The 13,747-nt window shown below is 61.2% G+C and overlaps 1 protein-coding gene across 1 annotated transcript; it reads right to left on the bottom strand.

Annotated features, from left to right (window-relative positions):
- Window positions 1–428: 428 nt before the first annotated feature.
- Window positions 429–13,666, bottom strand: MVP (major vault protein). The gene is given in 18 exon segments (XM_076363764.1): window positions 429–572; window positions 936–1,125; window positions 1,250–1,375; window positions 1,565–1,681; window positions 2,039–2,373; window positions 2,747–2,885; window positions 3,333–3,530; window positions 5,861–6,111; window positions 7,085–7,243; window positions 7,733–7,761; window positions 7,764–7,857; window positions 8,607–8,843; window positions 9,763–9,857; window positions 10,994–11,125; window positions 11,199–11,322; window positions 12,042–12,237; window positions 12,865–13,039; window positions 13,544–13,666. Coding segments are annotated over 17 exon segments (2,685 nt in total). The 5' UTR covers window positions 12,984–13,039; window positions 13,544–13,666.
- Window positions 13,667–13,747: the final 81 nt, after the last annotated feature.

Raw genomic sequence — 13,747 nt, 5'->3', positions numbered from 1 at the left:
ACTGCCTCTGTGAAATCGCAGGGCTCCCCCCTACTGACCTAGCCCTGACCTCACCGTCCCCTGGTCCTCTGGGCTACAGCACCACAGCCCCTGGCGTCACTGTGACATCGTTTGTCCCGGTACCCAACTGCTGATGACCTCACAGTTCCCGACACCCCCGGGGCTATGATGGTATTGCCCCTGCTGCCCTCATCGCTGACATCACAGCCCCCAGTACCCCGCCCCATGAGCACTGGGGAGTTAACAATTATGCAGCCACAATTCCAAGTGCTGCCACCTCTGACATCACTGCCCCAGGCCCTGCATCACTATGACATCACACCATCATGCAGACACCACCACTGCCACCTGCTCACTTTATTGGGCTGGTTCCAGCTGCTCTTGACGCTGGGGTCCGGGAAGGGAGGGGAGCCTGGACACCTGGGTCCTCAGAGGGTGGGGCCTTGGGGGGTGGAGCCTTCTGGGGGAGGGGCCAGCCCCAGCAGCCCCCGGGCAGTGGCAAAGAGGTTGAGGGGGGCGGTGCCATCGGTGATGAGGGTGGACTGCAGCCCCAGGCCCTGCAGCAGCTTCACCTGGGGGCGGTCACAATGCTGGCCACTCCTCCTGGCAGGCTATGCCCCCCAGCAAACCCCACCCCAACACCCCCTGCACCCTCGAGCCACACCCCTGCCAAGAGGCTCCAACCCATGGAGACCCCACATCCTGAAGACTCCACCCCTGCCGGCAGCCCAGAGGTGCCATGCCCAGCAAAGCCCCACCCATTCCAGAGACCCCACCCCCAGCCAAGGCTCCACTTCTGCATCCTGCTACAGGCTCCACCCCTCCAGGTGGCCACACCTCCTTCAGGCATCACCCCTGAAGGGTGCTCCAACCCCCCGAGCCTTCCCCTGGCTGCACCCCCCGGGGCCCCACCCCACCAGGCCCTGCCCCCTCACCTGGAGCTCGGGCCCCGCCCGGGCGATGTCTCGGATGGTCTCGGGCCCCAGGGCAGCCACCACCTCCCGCACTCGCGAGGCCTCCACATCTGCCAGTGCCTGGGCCCGTGCTGCCTCCGCCTCCCCCCGCGCCTGCTGGGCCCGCACCTCCTGGGCCTGTGCCCGCTCCAGCCGCAACAGCTCTGCCTCCTGGGGGCGGGGACACCATCGGGACACACCTCCACCTCAGCTCTGCCTCCCAGAGGCGGGGCTATTGCTTGGGGCACCTCCCCTGGGCAGGCCCTGCCCCCCCCCCCATGATTCCCCCCCCCCCCGTCTCTATGGCGATGGCCTCAGCCTTCAGCTTGGCCTGGAGGATGGCGGCTTCGCCCTCGATGCGGGCAGCCTCTGCCCAGGCCTGCGCCTCCGCCCGGGCCGCCCCCGCACTCTCCACTGCTGCGCTGAGGGGGGGGGGGAGGAAGCAGAGTCACATACCCCGTCCACCACGGGCCCTGCCCACTGCCAACCCCACCCACCCTGCCCCATGCCCCCTGGGAAGGTGGAGGACCCCAGTGCCCATCCCCCGTGCCTGTGGGCAGTCAGAGGACCTGCGTGCCTCCCGGGCAGTGCATGTTGGGAAGATGGCCGACCTGAGGGCCTCGAGCTCCAGCAGCTCTCTGCGTGCCCGCTCGGCCTCTGCCTGGTCCAGGAGGCGCTGCCGCTCCAGGCGTCCCCGGGCCTCCTGCGCCAGCCGCTCTGCCTCGTGCCTGGGAACAGGGACCAAGGGGTGGAGAGGCACGGGGGACACAGGGGATGTTGGGGGTGTGGGGAGACACCAAGGATGTGGGGGCACGTTGGGGAAACTGGGCATATTGAGGATATGGGGGATGTAGGGAGCATGAGGGGACATGATTGGTATGGGGAACATGGGGGACATAGGGGACATTTAGGGACATGAGGGATATGGGGGGACATGGAGAGACATAGGGGCATATGGCAACATGGGGCATATAGGGAGACATAAGAAAACACTGGAGGATATGGGGGGACATAAGAGATATGGAGGACATGGTGGGGCATGGGGGACATGGAGGGACATTTGGGGACACAAGGGACACACAGACCTGGCAGTGGCCTCCTGGGAGTTAGTGCTGATCTTGATCTCCAGCTGGAAGGTGTGCTGGAGGGACATGGGGACACAGGAGGAACCTGGTGGGACATGAGGTGACACGAGGGAGCATGGGGACCTGGCGGCAGCCTCCTGAGAGTTGGTGGCGATCTCAATGGCCAGCTGGACACTGCGCTGCAGGGCATCACGGGTGCGCTGGTCCACGGGCTCCACGCTCTGGATGTCGACGCTCGTCACCACCAGCCCATTGGGTGCAAAGCGGAGCTGTTCCCGCAGCCGCCCACCCTCATCAAAGCCAAACACAGCTGAGCAGATGAGACGATTGGAGTTCTGCGGACAGCAGAGACATATGAGACACTTGGGGACGTCAGGGTCACCTGCGGATGTTGAGGATGTTGGGGCACTGGGGACACGAGGGGTTATTGGGAAACACACGGGGCTTCATCAAAGCCAAACATGGCTGAGTAGATGAGCCGATTAAAGTTCTAGGGACATCAGGGATATGTAAGACACTTGGGGACATCAGGGACTCAAGGGGACATCAGGGACCCAGGGAGACCTGGGGTGACATGGAGGGGGGCACAAGGTGACCCAGGGCACCAGTGGGGGACGTGGGTGAGGCAGATGAAAGTGGGGACACTCGTGCGTGACCGAGGGGACGCGGTGGGGGGATGCGGGGGCACGTGGGGGCAGCCAAGGAGACCTTGTGGAAGTCATCAAAGGTGACGGCCACCACAGCGCCACGCACGCGGGAGTTCAGGGCCTTGCAGGCGTCACCCACGAAGTCGGGGACGCTGAAGAGGCGCCCCAGGGCCTTGGGGTCCTCTGGCATTTCGAAGTGCCTGCGGGGGGGCAGGATGTGCCCTCAGGCCTCACCCACCCTGGGCTGCTCCCACCCTGGTCCCACCCACTGCCATATCCCCGCCCTGTCCCAGAGCCACCCCCACCCCAAGGCCATTTGGCATCTGGCTCTGCCTGGCTGCCAAGACCCGCCTCCTGGCTGTAGACCACACCCTCTCACTAGAGGCCCTGCCCCCACAGTGCCCCACCCCCTTGCCTAGCACTGCCCATACTGCCTGACCCCACCCCCAAGATTGAGGCCACACCCCCTTCCCTAGCCCCACCCATACCACCGGACTCCACCCTCAAGTCCCAGGCCCCACCCCCAGCTTGACCACAGCCCCATGGCCCAAGTCCTGCCCCAGGGGCCCCAGTCCCAAAGCTGTCCCTGTCCCCAGCCCTAGCTCCACCCCCAAGGTTCACACCCCACCCCCCAAAGCCCCATCCACCAGTTGTAGGCCAGCTGGAGCTGGAGGCGGGCATGGTCGGCTGTCTCGATGGTGACGATGTCAGCACAGAAGTCGGGGCCGAGGCGGAGGCAGAGGCTGCGGCGGGCATGGGGACGCTTGGGGCGCCCCGCTGAGAGGGACAGGACTGTCAGCTGCTCCCCGGGGCCCAGCACCACCAGCTCGGGGCCCAGCACCACCCTGCAACAGGGCAAGAGCGCGTCAAGGGCACGGGTGACATGCCAGCGGCACCACCCGACAGAGGAGGGGCCCAGAACACACCAAGGACAATCCACCACACGCTGGGCCCAGCACCATCACCTGCTCCGCAGGGCCCAGAGCCACCCTGCCAGACCAAGGACACGCAATGACATGTGGGTGCCCAACACAGCCTTGCGACGTACTAAGGACACCAGTCACTGTGCCAAGAACAAAGGTCACAAGACGAGGACACACCAAAGTCATCATAGGATGATAGGATCACAGCATGGCTGAGGTGGGGAGGGACCCCTGAAGATCACCTTGTCCAACCCGCCCTCTTCAAGCAGGGCCACCTTGAGCTGGTTGCCCATGACCGTGTCTAGTCAGGTTTCAAATATCTCCAAGGATGGAGACTCCACCACCTCCCTGGGCAACCTGTGCCAGTGCTTGGTCACACTTACAGTGAAAAAGTGTTTCCTGATGTTCAGAGGGAACCTCCTGTCTCTCAGTTTGTGCCCATTGCCTCTGGTCCTGTCACTGGGCACCACTGGAAAGAGCCTGGCTCCATCCTGTCTGCACCCTCCTTTTAGGTATTTGTACACATTGATGAGATCCCCCTGAGCCTTCTCTTCTCCAGGCTGAACAGTCCCAGCTCTCTCAGCCCTTCCTCACAGGAGAGGTGCTCCAATCCCTTCATCATCTTCATGGCTCTTCGTTGGGCTCTCCAGTATGTCCATGTCTCTCTTGTACTGGGGAGCCCAGCACTGGACACAGCACTCCAGGTGGGGCCTCACCAGTGCTGAGGAGAGGGGAAGGATCACCGCTTCCCACCTACTGGCAACACTCCTAATGCAGCCCAGGACACCATTTACCACCTTTGCCACAAGGGCACATTGCTGGCTCATAGTCAACTTGGTGTCCATCAGGACCCCCAGGTCCTTTTCTGCTGAGCTGCTTTCCAGCTGTTCAGCCCCCAGCATATATTGGTGCATGGGGTTGTCCCCCCCCAGGGGCAAGACTTTGCACTTCCCCTTGTTGATCTTCATGAGGTTCCTGTCAGCCCATTTCTCCAGCCTGTTGAGGTCCCTCGGGATGGCAGCCCGACCCTCTGGCGTATCAGCCACTCCTCCCAGTTTGGTGTCCTCTGCAAATTTGCTGAGGGTACACTCTGCCCCACCATACAGATCATTAATGAAGATGTTAAACAGCACTGGACCCAATATTGATCCCTGGGGTACACTACTTATTACTGCCCTCCAACTAGACCTTGTGCCACTGATCACCACACTCTGGGCCTGGCCATTCAGCCAGTTTTCAGTTCACCTCACTGGTCATCCAGCCCGGACTTAATCAGCTTCTCTAGGAGGATCTTATGGGAGACACTGTCAAAAGCCTTCCTGAAGTCCAGGTAGACATTAGCCACTGCTCTCCCCTCATCTACCAGGCCAGTCATTTCATCAGAGACGTTTATCAGGTTGGTCAAGCATGACTTCCCCTGGGTGAATTCATGCTCACTACTCCTTGTCATTCATTTGCCTGGAAATGTTTTCCAGGATGAGCTACTCCATCACCTTCCCAGGTATCGAGGTGAGGCTGAGCAGCCTGTAGTTCCCTGGGTCCTCCTTCTTGCCCTTCTATAAGATGAGGGTGACCTTTCCAGTCTTTGGACACTTCTCCCAGTCGCCATAATTAATCAAAGATTATCGAGAGTGGCCTCTCAATGACATCAGACAGCTCCTTCAGCACTTGTAGTTGCATCCCATTAGGGCTCATGGACCTATACATTTGCTTAAGTATTCTTTAACCTGAACCTCTTCTATTAAGGGTGCGTCTTCCTTGCTCCAGACTTTCACTCTGGTCTCTGGAGCCCAGGATCCCTGAGTATGACTCATACAGACTGAAGCCAAGGATATTCTGTGACACAAGAGTCCCTGCACTATCACTTGCTCCCCAGGGCCCTACACGACCAACTCTATACCCAGCACCACTCTACAACATGCCAAAAACACATGAAGGACATGGGTCACATGCCAAGGACACACCAGTCCCCACACTGTCACCTGCTCCCCGGGGCCCAACATCACCAGCACTGGGTCCAGCATCAGCCCACCACAGACATGCCAAGGACGCTGGTCACACGCCAAGGACACACCAAGGAACACACCACGGCACAGGGGTCACAGCAACATCACCTGCACCCTGCTGCCCAGCACCCCTTCTGTGCCCCCTCCATCCCGATATCTTCCCCCTACACCCCCCCCACATCCACCATGTCCTCCATTCCCTCCCACGTCCCTTCTCTGCCATGCCCAGAAACCACAGGTGCTCACCGCGCCCGCCGCTCCCGGTAGTCGTAGACCTGCACAGCGGCATTGTGGGGCACCTGGTAGGTGACGGCGCGGGTGCGGTCACGTTGGGGGACCCCAACATCCGGGCTGGAGAAAGAGTGGACCCTGGTGTCCATGCCACAGGTGTCTCCATGGGCTTCGGCCAGCAATGCCTCTACCCCAGGGGGCAGCTCCTTCTCCCACAGCTCCTCGGCCTCTGTCAGCATGTAGGTCTGGCCCGTCACCACCCGCACCTGCACCCAGAGCTACCTCAGGGTGCTGCCAGGCAGGGATGGCCACTGGGGGGTTTGGGAGCACTGGAAAGGGGTGTCTGGGGGCAGTGGGAGGGGGCTTGGGGGGCAATAAGAGCACTTGAATGCGGTTTGGGAGCACTGGGAAGGGGTGTGTGGAGGCACTGAGAGAGGTATAAGGGATCCCGGGAGCACCGGGATGCGGTGGAGGGGTACTGGGGGCACTGGGAGGGTTTGGAGGCACTGGAAGCAGGTATATGGGGTACTGGGACCACTGGGATGAGGGGTGGGGGGGGTATCTGGGGGCACTGAGAGGGGGGCTGGGATACTGGGACTGTGTTTGGAGGAACTGGGATGAGATACATGGAATACTGGGAACACTGGGAGGCAGTGGGGGGATACTGGGATGGGGTATACGGTTACTGGGAGCACTGGGAGGGGGTATGGGGGGCACTAGGGTAATGTGGAGTACTGGCATGGGAACTGGGGGCACTGGGAAGGCGTATGGGAAGTTATAGGGGCTTGTACGATTATGGTGGGCTATAGGGGTTATAGGGAGTTATAAGCATTGTGGGGAACCATGGGGGGCTGTGTGGGTTATGGGAAGCTATAAGGGGCTATAGTGGGGTTGGGGAGCTATAGGGGTTATGGGGGAGCTACAGGGGTCTATGGGGGGCTGTGGGATGCTATAGAGGTCTGTGGGTGAGCTATAGGGGTTTAGGGGGGCTATGGAGGATTACAGGGGGCTATGAGGAGCTATAGGTGGTCTATACAGAGCTACAGAGGACTGTAGAGGAGCTCTGTGGGGAGCTCTAGGGAGCTGTGGAGGAGCTACAGGGAGCAGTTACGGAGCTATGGGGAGCCACCGAGGAGGCTATAAAGGAGCTATAGGAAGCTATAAGGGCCAACAGGGAGCTATAGGGGGCTACAAGGAGCTCCAGGGGAGCTATAGGAGCCGTGGCACCAGGGTGGGCACCTTGCCAGTGCGGATGTCACGCACGTAGATGCCCTCATTGTCAGCAAGGGCCACGGCCTGGCGTCGCTCCAGCACGGCCACCTCAGCTGGTGGAACGTACTCGAGGGGGCCCCGGGCCAGCCAGCGGTCACCTGCCTGCCGCATCACCTCCGTCCCCTCCTGGGAATGCGGGGATGGCATCAGTGCCATCAGCCTGGGGATGCAGGGACCCCCACCACCCCCCTGGATGGGGACACGGGGACACAGACCCTGTGTGACCCCATGGCCCTCTGCCACCCGCTGGCCTGAAGACATGGAGACAGGGACACCCTCCCCATAGACCTCAGCTCGGGAACAGTGTGGAAAGGACTCTTCCCATGGCCCTCTGCTACCCACCTGGCCTGGGGACACAGGGATGAGGACAGGACTCCCCCCAGTTGTCCCTGGGGCTTCCATAATCCCCCAGGAGTCCCTCATGTACCCCAACTGTCCCCAGGTGCCCCAGCTGTCCCCCATGACCCCCAACCACTCCTGTATCCCCCCCAGTTGTCCCCTTTGTCCCCCAACCACTCCTGGTTGCCCCAGGCATCCCAGCCTCCCTGGACCCTCCTCAGTTTCTCCCCAGGTGCCCCTGGGGGATCCTGAAACCCCAGGTGTCCCCTGGGCCACCTCATTGGTGTCCTTGATGGTCTGGAGTGCTGGAGCAGCAGCCCCTCATCCTCAGAGAGCACATAGACATCCTGGATGCCAGCCTGGAGCCGCTCACCCAGCTGCAAAAAGAAGGACTTCTCCCCCTGGGGACATGTCACCATCAGGACAGGGATGTGGCAAAGTGGTGGGGACATGGGGCAGGGGCATGAGGACATAGTGGGACATGAAGTAGGGGCATGGACACACGGTGAGATGGGGGGAAGGACATGAGGATATGGTGGGACACAGGGCAGGGACAGGGGTGCATTAGGGTCCCTCAGGGATGTCTTAAGGTCCCTGTGGGCCACCTTCAGGACCTTCAGGGGTGTCTATAGGTATGTCAGGGCCAACTTCTGGATCCTGGTGGCCACCTGTGGGATCCTATGGAAGCTTAGGGTCCCTCAGCAAGACATCAGGGCTAATGTAGGTGTCTTGGGGTCCCTTGAGACCATCTTTGCGACCTTTGGGGATATGTTTGGGTACATCAGGGCCACCTGTGGTCCCTGGGGCCCTCAGGTCACCTTAAGGACCCCTGGGGACACCTCAAGGGTGTGTTGGAATCCCTCAGGGTGCCTTAGGGACTTTCAGGAACACCTCAGGGGTACATTGGGGTCCCTTGGGGCCACCTTTGAGACTTTTGGGGACACCTATGCATACATGAGGTTCCCTCAGAACCACTTGGGTGTCCCTTGGGGCCACCCTCGGGTCCTGGGAGCCACACTTGGGTCTCTCGGGGCACCTTAGGGTCCCCCGGTGACACAATAGCGGTACATCACGTGTCTTAGGGTCCCTCGGGACTACCTTTGATACCTATGGGCAAGCTAAGGCTACATTAGGTCCCTTGGGTGCTGACCTTGACAACAAGCTGCTGGCCCAGCTGGGGCTGCCCTTTGGGCCCCACAGGGTCGAGCACCACGCAGTACTGCCAGGGGCCCAGCGTTGTCACCACCACCTCGGTTACCACCTCCTCGAACACCTCCGGGATGTAGGCCTCGCTCTGTGCCTGGGTTACCAGCCACTCCTCGCCTGTGCGCCACACCCGGCCCTGCTCGTCCTCAAAGGTCCGTGTTGCCCGCAGGTGCAGGGCTTTCTGCAGAGAGGGAACACACAGGGTCATGGTGGGTGATGGGACACACAAAGCTCGCCCCAACAGGCTTTGTCACCCACAGGTGCAGGGAAACAGGGTGATGGGACCTCCAAACCTACCCCTGATGGCCCTCATTGCCTGTGTGTGCAGAGGGACAGGGATGGAGTGGGTGGAGGGGGCACAACCCCCTGGAGGGTCCTTGTCACCCATGGGTACAGCGAGGATGGGGACATGGTAGGTGGGGAGTGGGGAAGACAGGATTCTCTGAAAGGTCCTCATCACCTGTGGGTGCAGGTGGGACAGGGATATGATGGGTTGTGGGGTGATGGTACCCCACATCCACCCTGGAAGGTCCTTGCAACCCATGAGTGCAGGGTAATGGGGAAAAGGGACTCCCAAGTCAATCCCGAAGGGTCCTTGTCACCCATGAGTGCAGGAGAACTGGTATGTGGGACCTCCAAACCCATCCTGGGTGTCCTTATCACCCATGGGTGCAGGGGGCACAGGGAACAGGACCCCCAAACCTATCCCAGGGGGTCTTCATCACCCATGGGTGCAACAGGAAAGGGGTCATGGTGGGCTTCAGGGGGACAGGAGGGTTTTCATCACCCATTGAGGCAGGGGGAACAGGAACACCACAAGTGAAGGGGATGGGACCTCCTGGAGAGTCCTCATCACCCATGAGTGCAGGGGCCATGGGAATACAGTGGCTTGGAGGAATCCCCAGGCCCCCTGGAGGGTCCTCATCACCCGTGGGCGCAAGGGGTCAGAGTCATGGTAGATCAAGGGGTGATCACGCATCCTGGAGGGTTCCTGTCACCCATGGATACAGGAGAACAGGGACACAGGACCCCCAAACCCAGCCCAGAGGGGCTTCATCACCCGTGGGCACCAAGCAGGTGAGGGTTAGGATGCCCAGTACCTTGTCAGTGAGGATGTAGGCGTCCACAACGTCAACCACCTCCTCGTAGACACCGGGCAGGTAGGCGCCCACCTGTTTCACCAGCCACTCCTCACCTGGGAGCAGGGTGATGGGTGCTGGGGGAGCTGAGGACACTGGGATGCTTGGGGGGGAAGGGGGCTGGAAGTCCCAGGGGTGCTGGGGTGGGATGTGGGTTGTGAGGGTGCTGGGGAATATGCAGCATGGGGTGCCACGGAGGTCCTAGGGGTACTGTGGGTCCTATGGATCTCAAGCATCCCAGGGGTACTAAGGGCAAGGGGTCCTACAGGTGGGATGGCAGCCCTGAGGGTGTTGGGAGGTCCTAAGGGTGGGATGGGAGGATCCTAAGGGTGCTGGGATGGGGTCCTACAGGTACTGATGGTTCTGAGAGTCCTATGGGTGCTGGGGGATAAGATGGGGTCCCAGGGGTGCTGTGGGGTGGGGCAGGGCTTATGGGGGGTGGGATGGGCGAGTTGGGGATCCCAGGGGTGCTGGGGGGATCAGACAAGGATCCTGGGGGTGCTGCAGAGTGGGAGGGTGGTTATGGGGGTGGGATGGGAATGTTGGGAATCCCAGGGGTGCTAGGGAGTAGGAGGGAGTTTTTGGAGGGTGGGATGGGAGAGCTGGGGATCCCAGGGGAGCGGAGAGGGGGATCAGACAGGGATCCTGGGAGGTGGGAGGGAGGATATGGGTGGGTGGGATGGGAGCATTGGGTATCCCAGGGATGCTGTGGGGTGGAAGGGGCTTTATGGGGGGTGGGATTGTGAGTGTTGGGGATCCCAGGGGTGCTGTGGGGTTGGAGGGGGGTTATGGGGGTGAGATGGGCATGTTGGGGATCCCAGGGGCACTGAGGGATGGGACAGGGGTCCTGAGAATGCTGTGGGGTAGGAAGGGGGTGCTGGGGATCCCAGGAGTCCCAAGGAATGGGATAGGGGTGCTGGAGGCCCCAGAGGTGCTGTCAGATGACATGGAGCTCCCATGGGTGCTGGAGGGTGACACAGGGGTCTCAGAGGTGCTGGACAGTGAGAAAAGGGTCCCGGGGTATGGGGTGGGGTGGCACAGGGTGTCCCAGGGGAGCCTTCAAGCAACAGAGGGTTCCCATGTGTGCCGAGGGGTAGCACCAATGGTACAGGGTGGTATCGTGCCAGCTGACACCAAGGCCACTGAGCAAGGGCTGAACCCAGGAGGCGCCCAGGGTGTCACCGGGTGCTACCTGTGACGCGGCGGGTGCCATAGCGGTTGAGGCACTCCTTGCGTGCTCGCAGGCGGATGGCCTGGTTGTGCCCAATGACAGTGGCCTGCAGCATCTCGGCCACCTCCACTTCCTTGCGGGGGATGTAGGTACCTGCAGGCAGGTGGCACTGTCAGCCCATGGGTCCCCCAGGGTGTCCCCAAAAGGGGGTGACCCCCATGCTCACCAGGACCCTCGAAGAGCCACTCGTCTCCTGCCACAAACTTGTTCCCATCCTCGTCCTTGAAGTCAAGCAGGGCCCGCAGGCGCAGAGCAGTGTCGGCCAGCACCACCTGCAGTGGGGTGATGCCCTGGGGACACATGGACGTGAGGTTGAGGGAGAATCCGCTGGGGACATGGGTGTCACAGCAGAGGTGTGGAGGACGTGGGGACAAGGGGTGCGGGGTGCACTTTGGGAGATGCCCTGGGGACACAGGCAGCATGGCAGAAGACATGGGCGCCATAGGGGGGGTCACTGCAGGGGATGTGGGGAAGCATCTGGGGGGGTCACAATGGGGGATGTGGGGACATGGGAGTCATGACAGGGTTGCGGAGGCAAGGGGGACACAGGGGTGATGGCATGGGACATGGGGGGTGAAACCCTGGGGACTGGGACACAGGTTTTCACTACAGGGGATGTCAGGGACAGCCTGGGGATGGGGGGACACTATGGGGGACATGGGTGATACCCTGGGAACAGAGGACACTGCAGGGACACCCTGGGGACAGGTACACAGGTTCGGAGAAGGGACAGAGTTGACATGCTGGGGACTATAGCAGGCCGGGGGGGGGGGGGCTATAGGAGCAATGGGGGGGGCGATGAGGCAGCTATAGGAGCTATCGGGGGGGCACAGGGAGCTATATGGGCTATAGGATCTGTGAGAGACGACAGGGATTAGAGGAGCTATAGGTGGCCATGGAACACTACAGTGGTGGGTTACAGAGAGGGGTTATGGAGCCTATAGGGGACCATGGTGGGGTTAGAGGAGCTATAGGGAGCCCTGGGGCTGCTATAGGGGGCTACAGGTACCTGCTGGATCTCCTCGCCGGGGTATAGGGGGAAGGGCTCCTGGGCCAGGCGGATATCAAGGTCAGCGTGCCGCAGACGGGCCTGCCCTGCTCCATCGACCAGCACAGCCCCCGTAGGGCTCCGGGCCACAGGGTTGAGCACCACGCAGTAGTGCCGTGGGGGCACCATCACCATGCGCCTGGGGGCGAACATCACCCTGCGGGCGGCCCCGCGTTGCTCCCCTCGGACCTATAGAGCCCCCAGGGCCCTACAAAGCTCACCACCCTCCCAACCCCCAAAGCCCTATAAAGCCCTATAGAACCCCCAAGGGCCCTATAAAGCCCATCAAGTCCCCCAGTCCTGTAGAGCCCCACAGCCCTCCTATGGCCCTCTACAGCCTTATGGAATCCCTATGACCCTATAGAGACCCTATGGCCCTACAGAGCCCCCAAACACCCCCATGGCCCTATACAACCCCAATGCCTCCCAGGGTCCGTAGAGTCCCCATAGTCCTAAAGAGCCCCCCAGCATCCCCTCAGCCCTAAAGAGTGCCAGTGGTCCCACAGATCCTCTCAAGCCCTTCATGGCCCTACAGAGTCCCCCAAACACCCCCCACAGCCCTACAGAGACCGTGCACTTATAAATCTAGATCGCCCTATAGCCATATAAATCCACCCCCTGCCCTGTAGCACCCACATTTTGTAGTCCTGCCAGACATAGGGGTGGCACCCATCATCCTATAGAACCCCTCCTTTTCCACAGCACCTACCTTTTTTGGTCCTGCCAGATGTAGGAAACGGACCCCCTCAACCCATAGGTGCCCCCCCTGTCCCATAGCACCCACCTCTCGTGATCCTGCCGGATGTAGGTGTGGGGCCCAACCTCCACGCGAGTGACATTGCTCTTGAGGTCCAGCACATGGACATAGTGGTAGGGGGGTATGCGGATCACAGGGTCTTCCATGGGGCAGGAGACTTCACTGTGGGGCAGGAGACCTTCCCAGAGCGTAGATGAGCTTGCTGTGGGACAGAACAGCTTGTTGTGGCTCACTGTGGGGTGGGAGACCTTGCCACATGGTGGAAAAGCTTGCTATGGGGCTGACGAGGTTGTTGTGGGGCAGAAGAGATTGCTGTGGGGTGGATAAGCTCATCGGGGGGGGGTGGGGACAGGCAGCAGACTTCACCATGGGGCTCATGGTGGGGTGGGAGACCTCACCACAGGGTGGAAAAGCTGCAGATGAGGTCACTGTGGGGCGGATAAGCTTGCTGGAGTGGGGCAGAAGACCTCACCACAGGGCTCATGGTGGGGTAGACCTTGGCACAGGGTAGGAAAAGCTTGCCATTGGGCAGATGGGGTCACTGGGGAAGGGGCAGAAGACCTCACCATGGGGCAGAGGAGCTCACCGCAGGTTGGGATGCCTGGGGACCCTGCTGTGTGGTAGAAAATCTTGCTGTGGGGCAGGCGAACTTGCCACGGGACTGGGGGGTGGGGGGAGGTGGAGGCGGGGGGGAAGGAGACCTCACCGCAGGGCAGGAGACCACCTTGCCGCAGGGCAGGACACCTCGCTGAGGGGTTGAACGCTTCCCTGTGGGGCAGGAGAGCCCGGAAAAGCCTTTGCCCAGGCCCAGCCCCGCAGGCAGGCAGGGCCCAGCCCATTGAGGCCCACCCCACAGGCTCGGATTTACAGTCCCCCCCAGGCAAGATCTAGCCCCCAAGGGCACAATCTG

Source organism: Aptenodytes patagonicus, unplaced genomic scaffold (assembly GCF_965638725.1).
Source record: "Aptenodytes patagonicus unplaced genomic scaffold, bAptPat1.pri.cur scaffold_88, whole genome shotgun sequence".
In the NCBI taxonomy this organism is placed as follows: domain Eukaryota; kingdom Metazoa; phylum Chordata; class Aves; order Sphenisciformes; family Spheniscidae; genus Aptenodytes; species Aptenodytes patagonicus.
The sequence above is the reverse complement of the archived record's forward strand: the minus strand, read 5'-3'. Positions and strand labels throughout refer to the sequence as shown.